The sequence below is a fragment of the Ursus maritimus genome, unplaced genomic scaffold (genome assembly GCF_017311325.1).
Source record: "Ursus maritimus isolate PB19 unplaced genomic scaffold, ASM1731132v1 scaffold_6, whole genome shotgun sequence".
In the NCBI taxonomy this organism is placed as follows: domain Eukaryota; kingdom Metazoa; phylum Chordata; class Mammalia; order Carnivora; family Ursidae; genus Ursus; species Ursus maritimus.
In genome coordinates, this window is record NW_024426774.1 from 46,296,452 (window position 1) to 46,312,870 (window position 16,419).

Sequence of the window (16,419 nt, forward strand, 5' to 3'; positions counted from 1 at the left end):
GGGGGGCGCTTGGGGTTCTCCAGAGGTTCCTGTGACCCGCTGCTGACCGCGAGCAGTCGCGGCGACAATGAGCAAAACAGCCCGCCTTCGCGCCCTCGCTTTGCTGTCTGCAAGTCCATGTTGGGGGTGGGGGGCGGAGGGGAAGACCAGAAAGAATCCTGTGTGGTTTGTGGCTCGTCTGTGTTTGCACCATCAGGTGAACTCTCACCATTTGTAGCTTTAGTGCATTACCTGCTGTTTGTGAAGAACGTAATTCGTCACAGGAGTTCAAAAAAAATTCCTAGTACTTTTAGGTAGGGGAAAGTTTTATGTACTTTTGGAAACATCCCCAATTATTTTTCTAGAAAACACTTAACCTGAATAGTACATTAGAAGAACAGAGGTGACAAACACTTGGGACGTTTTCTTTTGCTTGTTTTGTTTTTCATCAGTTATTTGCAAGAACGGAGATTAGAATAACGCTGTATGTCACTAAGTAGTATCATGGTTGACGACCCTGTAGACTGTACCAATAATGGCGTTAAGTACAATGTAATAGTTTTGAAGTACCCTTTCGTTTTTAAATATAGAATTTAAGCAGCATGAAGTTGTTTACATAAAATGTGTTCTAGTTTCAATTGGAGCTTAATAAAAATGCAGTTTTCAGTTAGTATTGAGGGGAAAAAAAAATTCCCCCCACTATTTTTAGTACAAGTGATTTTGGTGACCTTCTGTTTGTCTAAAGCTGTGATGACTTTTTATAGTTTTCTACTCTATGGAAGTCACCTGGTCAAGCTTTAATAGGGAGTACTGAGGCCAGGAGTTGACTTTTTTTTTTTTAAGATTTTATTAGGGAACACGGGGCGGGGGAGGGGGAGAGCGGGTAGGCAGAGGGAGAAGCAGCCCCCCCCCCCAGCAGGGAGCCCCATGAGGACTGCCTCAGGACCCCGAGATCATGACTTTAGCTTAAGGCAGCCTGTTAACCGGCTGAGCCACCCAGGCGACCCCAGGAGTTGCCTTTTTGCTTGCATTCTAAAACAGTGGTTCTCAAAACTTTTTCGTCTTAGTATTCCCTTTGTAAGGGTATCCCAGAGGGTTTTTGTTTCTGTGGATTGTATCTATTGATATTTACCATGTTAGAAATTAAGATAAATTTGTATTCACTTTTTTCTAAATTAAACCATTACATGTAAGGATAAATAACGTTTTTGTAGGGGGGAAAAAAAAAACTTTTCCAGAAAATAGAGTGACATTGTTTTCAATTTGCAAATCTTTAATGTCTGACTTCATAGAAGACAGCTGGCTTCTCAAAGCTGCTTCCACTTTCAGTCTGTTGTGATACGTTGTTTCATTTGAAATAGGAAAAGAAAACCACAGGTGTGTGGTGTAATAGGAATAGGTAATAGCCTTTTTAGATCATTGAGGGTGTTCTGCTTTGATATTACAAAAAGATCAACAAATAGTAGCTTCTTAAATGTAGTTTGCAACGTGGCAGCTGAAACCCTGTCAGTTTTTTTATACTCCGTTACATTAAAATCCATTGGCCTGTTTTGCACTTTCAAAGAATCTTTTACCCATGCACGATTGGTAACATCACACATTGACTATTGGAAAGTATTGTTTCTTCACTGAGTTTGCAAATGTTGGTACATTTTATTATATAATATCCCCCCCAAAAAAATCTGTTAACGTTACTGTGTTACTTCTGATAATCATCAGTTGTTAAGTGATGGAAGGATATTAAGTTCACAGTACCGGATGTAAGTTTTCCAAAATTCCAGTTTTCACTTGAAATCTCTAATTCTTGAAGTGATAGGTACACCTTTGCTCATTTTTGAGAAAATTTGTCAGGTATACATTTAGGAATAACTAGTTTGTCATTTCAAGTAAAACAGTGTTGGTCCTTGAAGACAGTGGCTAGTTCAACTTGAAACTCATCATACAAATGCTTTTCAGTGAGGTACCATTATGTTTCAGTATGTCCCAGAGGTGCTTTATACACACTCACATTTTGTTCCACAGAATATTTAAAAGATGTGTACTCAAAGGTCAAGATTTAATAAAATTAATAACTTTTTATTGCTTCATTAAGGATGGTAAGTACAACTGCTTTTGGGGGGGTTGTTTTTCCTGTTTTTCTTCATCACTGCATGGTGATTATGTAAATATCAACAGACTAAAAAGGGCAAATAACATGATAATTTGTGATGAAAGTAGTTTTGAACTCACATACCCTCGGAAAGGGCCCTAGGGATTTCCAGGGGTTGATGGACCACGCTTTTGAGAACCACTGCTCTGGTGTTAATCCAGTTTGAGAACAGGTAGGATGTCATAACTAGTAGCAAAGAAAGATGTAATGTGTAGTTATACTACTTTGTGTTCCAAGTTTTGATCTTACTCCAGATTCTTTTTAATTCTATATAGGTCTGTTAAGGGACATTTTTAAGATAAAGAGTACTGTTTATGTAGTCTTAAGTTTTAAAGTTGTTCATAGAAAATACAAAATAATTATAAACTAACCAGGCCTTTCTTGTCAATAATACCATTAATTCTTTCACATTTTGTTCATTCAATTCTCACAACACCCTTATGGGTGTTATCTCTTAATGTTATCTTTGTGTAATAGATTATTGACAGACTGTCCTTCCCAAAATCACGTAGTGGAAACAAAAAGATTGAATGATTTAATGGAGACCACAGTGTTCATTATAGTACTACTTGCCACCAGCCACTAAAATATGACATAAAGAGAGTCTAAATTTCAGAGTTGAATAAAATTAGATTGAAAGCCCTGCTTCTTCACTTAATAACTTTGTGGCACTGGATATGTTATTTAGCCTCTCCAATCCCTAATGTCCTCGTCAATAATAGCGTTTACTTTATAGAATTGTGAAATTCTATAATTGTGTGAAGTAGACCTTGTAAAACAGATTTAAGTGTGCCTAGCATATAGTAAGTATAAATCAGGTTTTTTTTCTTTTTGAACTTAACTACCACTATTTTTCTTTTTTGTTTTAAATTTTCCTTCACTTTTTGATGCTTTTTTCTGTTCCCTTTTTTCATTGCGTCTTTTAAGAGAATATTTTATTAGACAAGTAAATCGTATAAATAGGGTAAATCTATACATTTATTAGATCATCCATTGGTTTCAGAAAGAAGGGAAATGGAGAAAGATCTGTATATATACTTTAAATACATGGAGAAAAATTAAAACACTGTACATGTATAATGCTATGTGTTGTGTAGAATTTCAGTTATTAATTCCACTATCTTGACTCTTCCTTTTTGCATTCAAAAAATGTCCTGTTAGAATCCAGAGTGGCTGATCTTTCAACAGATGAAGAGGGTGAAACATCTCATTCCTCAGAAAGTAAGGATGATCAGAGTTCATCATCCAACAGCTCTACCTCTCTGGAAGAAGAATTTTCATCAATAGGTTGGTAAATTTTGTAATTTTGATTAACTTTATTTCTAATATCGGTATTTTCTGTACCAGTGATTCTTACTATTGGTAACACAGCTATAGTGAAGTATGGAGCAAGTAAGTCATTACCAATGATTGTCAAAGTGTCAAAATTGACTGCTCCTTTCCCTTACATGACATGTGCAAGGTCAGACAGCTTGTAAGAGGCAGAGCGAGGATTCAGATCCAGGTAGTCTGCTCCAGAACCTGTGTTCTTAACCACTGTGCTATACTGGGTGACTCATGCCAATATCTGAAGGGTGGTAAGAATTTGTTACTGAGGATGTTTCAGGTATAGAATATAGCAAATGTTAAACTAGAGAAGTTAACCTAGCATATGTAGAGAACTAAAAATAGTTGTTGGAATGAAAATATTTGGTTGGAGTTTAAGAAGGAGGAACAACAAAAACAGACAAATTGGAGTCAGATAATATAGAGTTTGGGAGAACTACTGAAAATTTTATGCAAATAAATGGCATGACCATTTTTGTGTTTTGGAAAGATCAATCCAGTTCAGGGTTTGGCAAATTACCACTGGTGAGCCAAATATGACCCATCACATGCTTTTGCAAATAAATCCTTATTAAAATACAGCCACCCTCATTCAATTATATATTGTCTGTGGCTGCTTTTGCATTACAGTGACAGAGTTTAGAAGTTGTGACAGAGGGGCGCCTGGGTAGCGCAGTCGTTAAGCGTCTGCCTTCAGCTCAGGGCGTGATCCCGGCGTTCCGGGATCGAGTCCCACATCGGGCTCCTCTGCTGGGAGCCTGCTTCTTCCTCTCCCACTCCCCCTGCTGTGTTCCCTCTCTCGCTGGCTGTCTGTCACATAAATAAATAAAATCTTTAAAAAAAAAAGAAGTTGTGACAGATACTTTATGGCCCACAAAGCTGAAAGTATTTCTCTGCCCTGTTACTCAAGCTCAAGGGTTTGTAACTTGTTTTGTGCTTTGGACTCGTCAGTCTCATGAAGTCTGAGACCCCTTCTGAGAAAATAAAATTATGTAGCTTTATAAAAGAAACAAATTAACTTGAAATGTAATTGTTTAAATACATTTTTAAAGACTCATAGTAGGCCACCTCAGTGGCTCAGTGGTCAGGCGTCTGTCTTCAGCTCAGGCCATGATCCCCGGGTTCCGGTATCAAGTCCTGCATCGGGCTCCCTGCTCAGCGGGGAGTCTGCTTCTCCCTCTACCTTTCCCTCTTCCCATGATATCTCTCTCTTTCAAATAAAATCTTAAAAAAAAAATAGATTCGTGATGTAGTGAAGTGCTTTATTAACTTAATAAATAACAAGAACCAGTAGCTCTTGTAATTTTTTTGTTATACAAGTTCACAAGGTACAGAAATACTTAGTGATGAAACCACTATTAAGAATTGAAGCCTAAGGGGCGCCTGGGTAGCGCAGTCGTTAAGCGTCTGCCTTCGGCTCAGGGCGTGATCCCGGCGTTCCGGGATCGAGTCCCACATCGGGCTCCTCTGCTGGGAGCCTGCTTCTTCCTCTCCCACTCCCCCTGCTGTGTTCCCTCTCTCGCTGGCTGTCTCTCTGTCACATAAATAAATAAAATCTTTAAAAAAAAAAAAAAAAAAAAAAAAAAAAAAAGAATTGAAGCCTAGTAGATAAGTAATGCCTTGTCCAGACTCTAGATATGGTGCTGTCCAATAGAACTTTGATGATATAAAAGTTTTATATCTTCATTGTCCAGTATATTAGCCACTAGCCACATGTGGCTGTAGAGCTCTTGAAATGTGGCTAGTGCACCTAAGGAGCTGGATTTTGAATTTGGCTAAATGTAAATGGTCACATATGACTAGTGTTCACCATATTGTACGGTGCTGCTTTAGGAAATGGTGGATTAGATGGTATAAGCCAGTAGTTGTAAAGTGTTAGCAGCATTGCACACCTAAGGAGAGAAGACAGTGTTTGGCAATGTGTGCGATAGTTTTTAATTATTGTTGTGACTGAGGTGTTGCTGGCACGTAGGACCCTGGAGGCAAGAAATGATAAATGTCTCAGAGTACAGGACAGTTTAACACAGTGAAGAATTGTCCCTCCCCAGAGCTCATTTCAGAAACACTGAAAGTTGAAAATTTGTCCTGTTTTTCTTTCTTCTGGAGAAGAAAAGATGAAGGAATGTGAGAAGTTTGGGGATTGGTTTGTGGATCAAGGAGTGCATTTATTTTTTGTTCAAACAGTAGAACTCTTAGAATGATCCAGTAGTGGGTGTTGGCCTTGAGGTGTTGCAGATACTGCATGTTACACTTGGGGCATGATATTAACCTGTACTCCTTAGATAAGATGATGTATATGAAAATTATTTAACTTATAAATCTGCATGTTTTTATTATAAAGCAATATGCTAACTTTATTAATTCATTCCATGCTTGGCCAGTATCTGCTATGAGCTAAATGTTGGGTATAGACAGGGCAGGATAATAACTCTTCTCTTGAACTTTTTCTTCTTTATTGTAGCTTGAGAGAGGATTAGCTTTATGTAGCACTAGTATTTTATTCGTGAGTCCATTGCCTCTGATTTATTAAACCCCATCAAGTCATTTGCAGATGAATCACTTACACTTCCAGTATTTCTGCTTTTACTTGAGTATTTAAACCTAAGTGTATTTCTTAGCCCTGATTTTACATTAAAATTTCCTAGAGGGCTGTAAAAACATAGTGCTGCTCAGCTCCACCTCAGATCGACTGAATCTGAATCTCCAGAATGGGGGCTTAGGTACCAGTAGATATCAAGCTTCCTAGGTAACTCTAATGTGCAACAAGCGTCAAGAAACGCTAGTGTAACCTGTTGTGAAGGTTTTGAGTCCTAACTCTGCTTTGGGTTATATTTAGCTGTCCCTCCCAGCTTTAAAGACATCTCTTTTTATCTTTGTTTATATCACATCAAGATCGTTAAGCCAGGCAAGATAAACTACAAAGCCCTTAGCAGATCCCTACAGTGCTTCATAATCAACATTTTTTTTTTCGGAGTAATTATTCAACCAGTTAAGAATCCAGTGCACGAGGATGTGCTTTTCCCCACACATTTAACATTATCCACAAGGAAAACATGCAACTGTTAGATTCTTTGGGAGGTTGAAGAAACATCTGACCTACATCATTTCCCTGATACTAATCTATAAATTAGTACTAGTCTATAAAAAGTAAGTCACTTGATTTGATATTCCTTGTTTTGTTTTTTAAGATTTTATTTATTTGAGAGCGGACACTGGTGTGGGGAGAGGGAGAGGGAAAAGGAGAGAATCTCAAGCAGACCCTGCGCTGAGCACAGAGCCCAGTGCAGGCTTGATCCCATGACCCTGAGATCACGACCTGAGCCAAAACCAAGAGTTGGACGTTTAGCTGATTGAGCCACTCAGGCACCCCTGATATTCGTTGTTCCTAATGAACATATGTTGGTTTTTAGTGATCACTTATTACTATTTCATAATTCAAGCACTTGTTTTCCTTAGCACCAGTGTCAAGCATATTGGTACATAATTTCTATATTTTTTTCTGTCTCAAAAGTTGGAACATTTACACATCTCCAGGCATAGGACATCTTTTTATTTCTCAAAGAATTTGGAACAGTTTATGGTAAAGTTCAGTACATTTTACTTGAGCCTTGGTAGCTTAACATCTGTATTATTAACGTTTTGAAGTGCTTGAAATAGTGAAAATTTCCTTTACCATTTTGTTTACCTTAGTATTTTGCTTGAGAAACTATTTTTTCCAGAAAGTAAAGATAAATTTCAGCTTAGATCATGCATGAAGAAACTTGTTTTGAAAAAAGAGTATATACATTAATATGGTTTATACTCTATAAAGAAAAACTAAAGGCTGTATTAAAAGATGTCACATAAATATTTTTCACCTGGTAAATGAACCTGATTATTTTCTTTACACTTTTTAACCATTTATTCGTGTGGAAATTACCACAGGACCTTGGAGGGTGACTTAGCTGTCTGCTTTTAGTCTCTTTCTCACTCCCTATATGCCTGGATGCCCTAAGGAGAGGGGCATCCTCTCCCTCTTTGTGAGTCAGAGTGGCCTATCCCCCATCATTCTAACCTCTGCAATTCTCACTGACTAAGCAAATCCACGTTCAGCTCTCTCAAAATCCCAACCCTTACAATCTCAGAGCTTCTAGAAATGAGAAATAGTCCTCAACAAAAAGCCAGCAACAACATCTGATGAGTAAGAGAGCTGAAAGATAAATTGATGTGATATCAGTATATTTTCTGATACTTCTAGATTAGATTCATTTTCTAATTTACATTTAATCTCTGTAAAAATAATTTTCTTTCATTACTGATGTAGGTTTTGAGCCTGTGCAGTTACATTCATATCAGAATATGAAAAAAATTAGAAAGACACTGCCTTTTTGTTTATAATATGAGGAATATGTATTTCTGTTGGTGTTTGATTTTCATTGTCTTCCTCTTTATTTCTTTTAGTAAATATCCCTGATGCAGCTTTTATTCAGGCAGCCCGCAGAAAACGTGAATTGGCCAGGGCCCGAGATGACTATATCTCTTTGGATGTAAAACATACCTCTGCCATCACTGGGATGAAGAAAAACAGTGATGAAGATCCTGAGAGTGAGCCTGACAACCACGAAGAGAGAATACCATTTACCCCAAAGCCTCAAACCCTTAAACAAAGAATGGCTGAAGAAACAAGTACATAATTTATTTACAATATATTAACATTAAGGGATTTTTCACTTGAATATAATATTATGTTAAAATCTCCATAGAAACATAATGTAGTGTCTCATACTTTAAAAGTGTTAGAAGTTGGTTTTTATTTGATACCAATTGAGTCCGTGACATCATAGTCTCTGAAAGACATGTCAAAATATTATTATCAAATAATGTGTAATAAAGTTTACTGTTATCTGACCTCCACTTGATCTTTTTTGACAGGTTAAAAAAAATTGTACATTTTTTTTTGATTACAGCTTATTTTTGATATTGAAAACTTTGTCACCTTTATAAAGATTTTTTTAATATGGAAGCACCTATAGGGATTTTAGCTGTCATTTACTAAATACCCCTGGTCTAATAAAATATTTCCTCTGCTGATAATCTTTAGGTCTCAAATGACTATTTTCACATTTCATATTTATAAATAATATATTTTACCAAAACTTTAGTTACGTCAAATAATAATTTTTCAGAATGAGACTTTTGGTTTCCTTATAACCCAGAAATTATTTTTCAGTATTTAGATTCTAAGGTAGAATTTATCATCTCTGATAAGGAATACCAAATGTTTCATTTTTTCCAAGTTTTTTTCCCCCATATGTGAAACTGTAGTGTTTTCAGTGGGACAGTTTGGTGATGAGTACAGATTCCCAGATGCAAGACTCAGCTTCAGCACATTCCTCAGACAAGTTATTTAATCTCCCTGATAGGAGTTTCCTCATTAAAAAAAAAGAATGATAATAGTGCTTTCTTCCCAGAATTACTGTGAAGAATAAGTTAACACATATAAAGCTACTAAGCCAGCAAGTTATAAGTCTCCCAAAAATGTTAGCTGATGCTATTAGAATGGAAAAATACAGACTATTCATGGTTTTTTTTTCCCCTAGCATCCAGAAATGAAACAAGTGAAGAAAGTCAGGAAGATGAAAATCAAGATATTTGGGAACAGCAACAAATGAGGAAAGCAGTTAAAATCACAGAGGTAATAATTTTTTATACCATTTGTATTAATTTTCTGTGGCTGCTGTAACAAAATATCACAAACTTGATGGCTTAAAACAAGAAACATTTATTCTCTCCCAGTTGTGGAGGCTAGAAGTCCAAAAGCGAGGTGTTAGCAGGGCTGTGCTCCCTTTGAAAGCCCTAGGGGAAAATCTTTTCTTTGCCTTCCAAATTCTGGTCACCCCAGGTGTTCCTTGTTTGTGACTGCATAACCCCTGTATCTCCTTCTTTATATGGCCTTCTTCTCTATGCGTCTACTCTTATTTTATGAAAATACTTCTCATTGGACTTAGGGCCCACCTGGCTAATCCAAGACTTCTCATCTGTGATATTTCACTTAATTAAAACCACAAAGACCCTTTTTCCAAATAAGGTCATATTCAATTTTATAACTGTGACATACGGTAGGTGCATAAATGTAAAATTTAAATAGATAGATTTAAAACAAATCTAATTAAAAAAATACTGTTATTGAGGTCAAAAGTCCTGGATTTGGGTTCTGGCTGTACCACTAAAATACATGCTTCATGAGGTCAAGAATTATTAACTATTCAGTGTTTTATTCCTCCGTGCCTAATATTATGAGTGCTCAATAAATACTTGTGCAACTTTGAGCAAATTATTTAATCCTTTTTTTTTTGAGATTTATTTATTTATGCCTGAGCAGGGGCCGGGGGGTCGTTGGAAAAAGAGAGGGAGAGAATCTTAAGCAGACTTCACGCTGAGCATGGAGCATGACACAGGGCTTGATCTCCCAACCCTGAGATAACTACCTGAGACAAAACCAAGAGTCAGACATTCACCTGACTGTGCCACCCGGGCACCCCAAATTATTTGATTTTCTAAATCTGTTCTTTCATCAGTAAAATGGGAAGATGATGTTACCTACATGAGTAGGTGGCTATAGGCTCAAAATCGTAATTTAAATCAAAGCACTTATAAATTACATAATACTCAAACATAAAGGTTTTATTTTTAATCTGTTTAACAAGAATGCTTTGAAAGATTATTTGCTCTTTTAAGTAAGAAAGTATTGTTAAGATCTCCATGTTATTAAAACTAAAAAGCTAAGTAAAGGTAAGCCTTTGGTTGTAACAACATTTAGAAATCTCTCACCAGAGCAATGGTTTAGAGGGCTATTTTTATGATATAAAAATAATAGACGTAGGTCCCACCTCCTCTTTTTAGTAAAATCAGTATAGCTAAACAGCATGGAAAAAATACTTTGAGAAAAAAACATCATAGTCCTTACTCTGACAGCTCAAGTTTGCATAATTCCTTTTTAAGTATTTGTTTAATCGCAGTCATAGTATATATTAGAAGTTCCCAGACTTCGCATTCATGGAACCCTCAGTGTCAGTAACTTTATCCTGGTTCCCCCAGGCCACAAGAAGTACCAAACAACTCCATTTATGGAGTAGTTAGGGTCAAAGAATTTAATAATATTTATGTCTTAATAACCTAGTAGCTTTTGGAAAAAAGAAAATTATTTCATTTTTAAATAACAACACTTACTACTAGGATGCACCTCTTGGGCACTGCATGGCATCTCAAACCTTGGAATCAGATTGTTCACTGTCATTCTCACCTCCTTTCCAAATTGATTTTCAATCACTTCCTTTTTATTATATCCACCAAAAACCCACCTTCACTAATAAGACTTTATTAGAGGACTGTAGCACAATCTAATGTTGCAACTGTGAACTAGTAAATGAAAAAAAAAAAAAAAAAAAAGCCAGTAGTCCAACAAATGATGAATATCTATTCCCTTAAAATATTTAAAATATTTATATTTAAAATATTTCACAGCACCCCTGCCTTGGCATGTAGTTTGGGAACTACAGTATGCATACAATTTCAAATTCTGGGTTTTTTTGCCTGACATGTTATAAATATTTTCCCCTACTTCTATACATAGTTATCATAGCTAATTTTTTAAATTGCCTAATATTTATTAGAGTCAATGAATCATAATTTCTTAGCCAGTCTTCCTTTTGGCAAACATTTTAGGTTATTAACAATCTGAATATTTTTTGTTATTAATAAGAAATAGAAGAGGCACTTGGCTGGCTCAGTGGAGCATCTGACTCTTGATCTCAGGGTTTTGAGTTTGAGCCCCACATTGGGTGTAGAGATTACTTAAATAAAACTTTAAAAGAAATAATAAGAATTGGTAAATATTTGCTTGCCTTTTTTTCCTTTTCTTTCTTTTGTTCAGATGTATGTTATCTTAGGATAATGGCAAAGAGTGGTATTAACGAATAAAGGACACGAACATTTTTATGGCATTTACTACATTTTTCCCTATTGCTTTCTAAAGAAAATTTAGATCAGTCTGTAATGCCACTGATACCAGGGGAATGTTTCATTAGAGTCTTGCCAGCTTAGGTGCAAGATTAGTTGCACCTAAAAAATGGAATCTCAAGCTATTTGATTTGCATTTTTTATTAACTGCGAGTATATTTACTGGTTCCTTTATTAAAGATCTACCACATGCTACTGTGTTAGATTCCTGTGACTACTGTAACAAATAACCACAAATTTTTTGGCTTAAAACAACAAATTTATTTTCTCACATTTCTGGAGGTCGAAATCCAAAATCCAGGTGTTAGTAGGGCTACACTCCTTCCAAAAGCTCTAGAGGATGTTCCTTGACTGTTCTAGCTTGTGGTAGCTATTGACACGTAGCTACCTCTCTCTCTGCTCCATCTTCACATCACCTCCTTCTTTGCACCCCAGAACTCCCTCTCCCTCTCTTATGAGGATACGTGTATTGCATTTAGGACTCATCTGGATAATCCAGGATAAGCTCCTTCTCTCTGAATCTTCAATCACATCTTTTGCCATGAAAGGTAAAATTCACAGGTTTGGGAGATTAGGACATGGACTTCCCTTTTTGGGGTTACCATTTAGCCCCTATACCACTTAATGATAAACACTAGAATGTACAATATTTATAGGGGGGAGACAGCTAAACAAAATAATTGTAGTGAAATCTTACAGATTCTTTGACAGAACCTGGACAGGGTCCTGGGATGGCACATAGGAGCAAGTGAGTGGTCAGTTTCATAGGTGAATAGGGAGATTTGGAAAAGCCTCTATAGAAGTTGATCATATTTAAATGTTTTTTTTTTTTTTTTTAAGATTTTATTTATTGGACAGAGAGAGAGACAACGCAGGCAGGGGGAGTGGGAGAGGAAGAAGCAGGCTCCCAGCGGAGGAGCCTGACGTGGGGCTCGATCCCAGGACTCCAGGATCACACCCTGAGCCGAAGGCAGACGCTTAATGACTGAGCCACCCAGCTGCCCCTTAGATGGGTTTTTGAAAGATATTTATAATGTAAGGGATTTGAGACTATATCAGGATGTAAAGACATAAGATATGAAATAGTCTGACTCGTTTGAGGATTTGTGGGAGTGATTGGAGCCGGATGAGAGGATTGGTTAAGAATTAACATGAAAAATGATGATGCCTTGTGGAAAATATAAGGATAGTTAAGCCAGTGATTTGGCTAATTATCTGGTTCACTTCTTTGCGTATCCTTGTCTAAACACATTCTTCAGAGCTCCTTTGACATTTCAAGTATGATGGTGATAAGCTATGATTAGCCAGAGGACAATAATATGAAATGTTATGAGATGTACTAACTAGAACATGGTCCTCGACTAGTAATAGAATAAAATTGAATAACAACAGTAGCTTAAACAGAGCTGAAAGCTTTACCCAGAAACCCTCCAGAAGACTTCCATTTACTTTTCTTTGACAAGAGGAATTAGGTGGATACTTCTATCATGGAAAACATAAATTTCTGAGAGTACGTTAGATCATAAAACTAGCTTTAAAAACACTGAGAAGCAAGCTTTTGTGAAAAGTAAGATTTTGTGATTTGCCTCTTGCGTATGCAAAAGTTATGTATTTTATTTTTTAAATTTTTTAAATTTTTTTATTTTTGAGAGAGTGTGATGGGAGGTGGGGGGCCTGGGGGTGGGAGAGAGAATCTTAAGCAGACACTGCCCTGAGCCCAATGCAGGGCTCAATCTCACAACCTGTGCCAAAATCAAGAGTCGGACGCTTAACTGACTGAGCCACCCAGGCGCCCCTAAAGTTCTAATATCTTAAAACTGAGAATTATAAAAACATTTTATTGTAACTATAAAAAATGTCAAAGGCATGGAATTTTGAGCTGGTGAGACACTGGAATACCCAGTCTGCTTTCATGCTATCAATATTTATAAGATTAATGAGTCTTTTAAAACAATGCAACTTTTCATATTTTTAGGGACGAGACCTAGATCTTTCCTACAGCAGTGAACCTCAAACAGTAAAGAAGTTTGATACTTTGATTTCATTACCACCAGTAAATTTAGAAATTATAAAGAAGCAATTAAATACTAGGTAAGTAATAATGATTTTAAAATACGTTTGTCCTAGACATGTAATAGTGAAAAAAAGCTCTGTTCTTCTTAGTTAAGTACAAATATTAATATTAAACAGATTTGTAGGAAAAAATAGTATCATCTGTGTTACCACGTTAGCACAACTGATTTTCTTTTCTGTATGTGTCTTTTTAGTCTTTATAATAGATACATGCTACATGGTTAAAATCAATAAATATCAAATTCTGCTTTTTTTCTTAATATTTTTATAAGCCTTTATCTGCATTGTTAAACAGCCTTTAATTTTTAAAAATAATAAGTTGAGAGTAATGTCAGGAAGATGCCATAGTAGGAAGCCCCAGACCTCATTTCCCCTTCAAGATACCAACTTAATATACAGTCTAAAAAGCCTTTTTGAGAATTCTAGAAACCAGTTAGCTCAAAGCCAATAATAGCCATGTTGAAATGGATAAGAATCCATTTCATTTATTTTTTTTAAATTTAAATTCAATTAATTAACATATAATGTATTGTTAGTCTCAGAGGTAGAGGTCAGTGATTCATCGGTCTAATGTAATACCTAGTGTTCATTACATCACGTGCCCTCCTTAATGTCCATTACCAAAGCCATTTCATTTCAACTGCATCAGCCGCTCTTGCAAACCTGCTTTGCTTGTGAGAGAAATAGCCCAACTCACAGCTTCTCCATTGAGAGGGAAGAAAGAAGAGTGGAACAAACCTCCAACGTTTTGGCTTTTGGAGGGACTGCCTGAGGGACTGTTTCTGCCTCATCTGTCTCAGAGTTGTAATGGGGGACTGTCATACCTTGGATGACTGGGGGCCCCAAAGAGCAAAAGAAAGCTCAGTTGTTGCGAGCTAGAAAGCCTGCCATATTGCAGACAAACACCAGAGGGAGCAAGAGACTGAATGCCTTAAAAAAAGAAACCCACAACCTCTCGAATAAGGAAATTTCATATAGAAGCCCAGAGAAGATACATCCTCCATAAAAGATTTGAGGAGACCTCCCCCCACCCCCCAGGTCTCTAGCCAGGCTGATTGGTGATGTCCTTCCCTGTATGAAACTATTTCCCTTAAGTGCATTGTCAAATGCATAAGACAACAACAAAAAATAACAGGAGACACACACAGGGAAACCTGGCCCAACCAAAGGAGCAAAATAAATCTCCAGAACCAACCTTAAAGAAACATATCTATGAATTACTTGACAATTCAGAATAATGTGATAGAAGCTGAAAGTGCTATAAGAGAACACACACAACTAAACAAAATCAGGGAAATGATACATTAACAAAGTGAAAATATCAACAAAGAGAAACTATAAAAAAGAACCAGAGATTCTGGAGCTAAGCAATACAATAAGTGAACTGAAAACTTCACTAGAGGAGATCAGCAACCTATTTGATCAAGCAGAAGAAAGAAGCAGTGACCTCAAAGACTGGTCATTTGAAATTATCAAGTCAGAGGAACAAAAAAAAAATGAAAAGTGAAGAAAGCCTAAGGGACTTACAGGATACATCAAGCAGAACAATGTATACATTATGGAAGTCCAAGTAGGAGAAGAAAGAGTGGGGCAGGGAGCTTATGTGAAGATACCATGGACAAAAATTTACCAATCTGAGGAAGGAAGTGGATATCCAATTTCAAGCTCAAAAGATTACAAGAAGGTTGAACCCAGAGACGCTCATATTGAGACATAATCAAACTTTCAAAAGGCAGAAAGAGAATTTTGAAAGCAACAAGACAAAAGCACCTCATCAGATACTAGAGAGCCCCATAAGATTATCAGATTTCTCAACAGAAATATTATAGGCCAGAAGGAGTAGGATGATATACACAAAGTGTTGAAAGAAACTCCCAGCCAAGACTATTAAAACCAGTAAAATTGTCCTTCAAGAATGAAGGGGAAATAGAGACCTCAGATAAATAAAAGCTGAGAGTGTTCATTACCATTAACCTGCCTTACAAATATTACTATTTAAAGTCCTTCAAGTTGAAAGGAAAGGAAAGGAAGCCAGCTGGTAATATGAAGTATATAAAAATAAAATATAAAGCTGTCTGGCAAACATAAATATGTAGACAAATAGATATTCATGTACTGTAAGGGTGATGTGAAAATCACTTTTCGTTCAGGTATAGAACTTAAAAGATAAACACAAAAAACTGTAACGCTGTTACTGAATACACAATTTTAAAATGTAATTTGTGACATCAGTAAAAAGAGGTGGAGGAAATATGAAGGAATAAGTATAGTTTTTTGTATGTGATTGAAGTTATCAGCTTAAAATAGATTAGAACTATAAGTTGTTTTTTGTAACCCCCATCGTGTGTGTACACACACACACACACACACACAACCTATAGAACCACAAAAGATTAGAAAAGACTGAGGGCAAGTCCCTGTAAAGAATCAACAAAACACTAAAGTAGCAAGAGAAGAAAAGGCAGAAAATAACTACAAGACAGAAAACAATTTACAAAATGGCAATAGCAAATCCTTCTGTATCAGTATTACTTTAAATATAAAATGATTGTACAATCAAAAGACATAGAGTGGCTGAATGGATAAAAAAAAATTAAGATCCAGCTACATGCTGTCTGCAAGGGACTCATTTAGATTTAAGGATACATATAGATTGAAAGTAAAAGGATTGAAAAATATATTCCATGCAAATAGTAAACTAAAGAGCAGTAGTGGCATAGTTAAGAACTATTACAAGAGACAGAGAATGACATTATGGTATATAAAGAGATCAGTTTATGAGAAATTATAACAGTAAACAATTATAATTATGTATGCCTCTAACATTACAGCACCTATATAAACAAATATCGACAGCTGAAGAGAGAAATAGCAATACAGTAACAATACGAGAC

General features: G+C 36.3%; 1 protein-coding gene across 4 annotated transcripts in view; it reads left to right on the top strand.

The window, feature by feature from the left end:
- The window catches only part of GCFC2 (GC-rich sequence DNA-binding factor 2), a 45,706-nt gene that overhangs the window by 364 nt on the left and 28,923 nt on the right, over positions 1-16,419 (top strand). For all 4 annotated transcript variants that reach the window (XR_005832867.1, XM_040623261.1, XM_040623262.1 and 1 more), the window contains exons 2-5: positions 3,290-3,415; positions 7,895-8,119; positions 9,034-9,128; positions 13,428-13,543. Coding sequence is in view for 3 of the 4 variants with exons in the window: in XM_040623261.1 (XP_040479195.1) it covers positions 3,290-3,415; positions 7,895-8,119; positions 9,034-9,128; positions 13,428-13,543 (562 nt within the window). In the remaining variant the exon portion in view is untranslated. The remainder of the gene's footprint in view (positions 1-3,289; positions 3,416-7,894; positions 8,120-9,033; positions 9,129-13,427; positions 13,544-16,419) is intronic.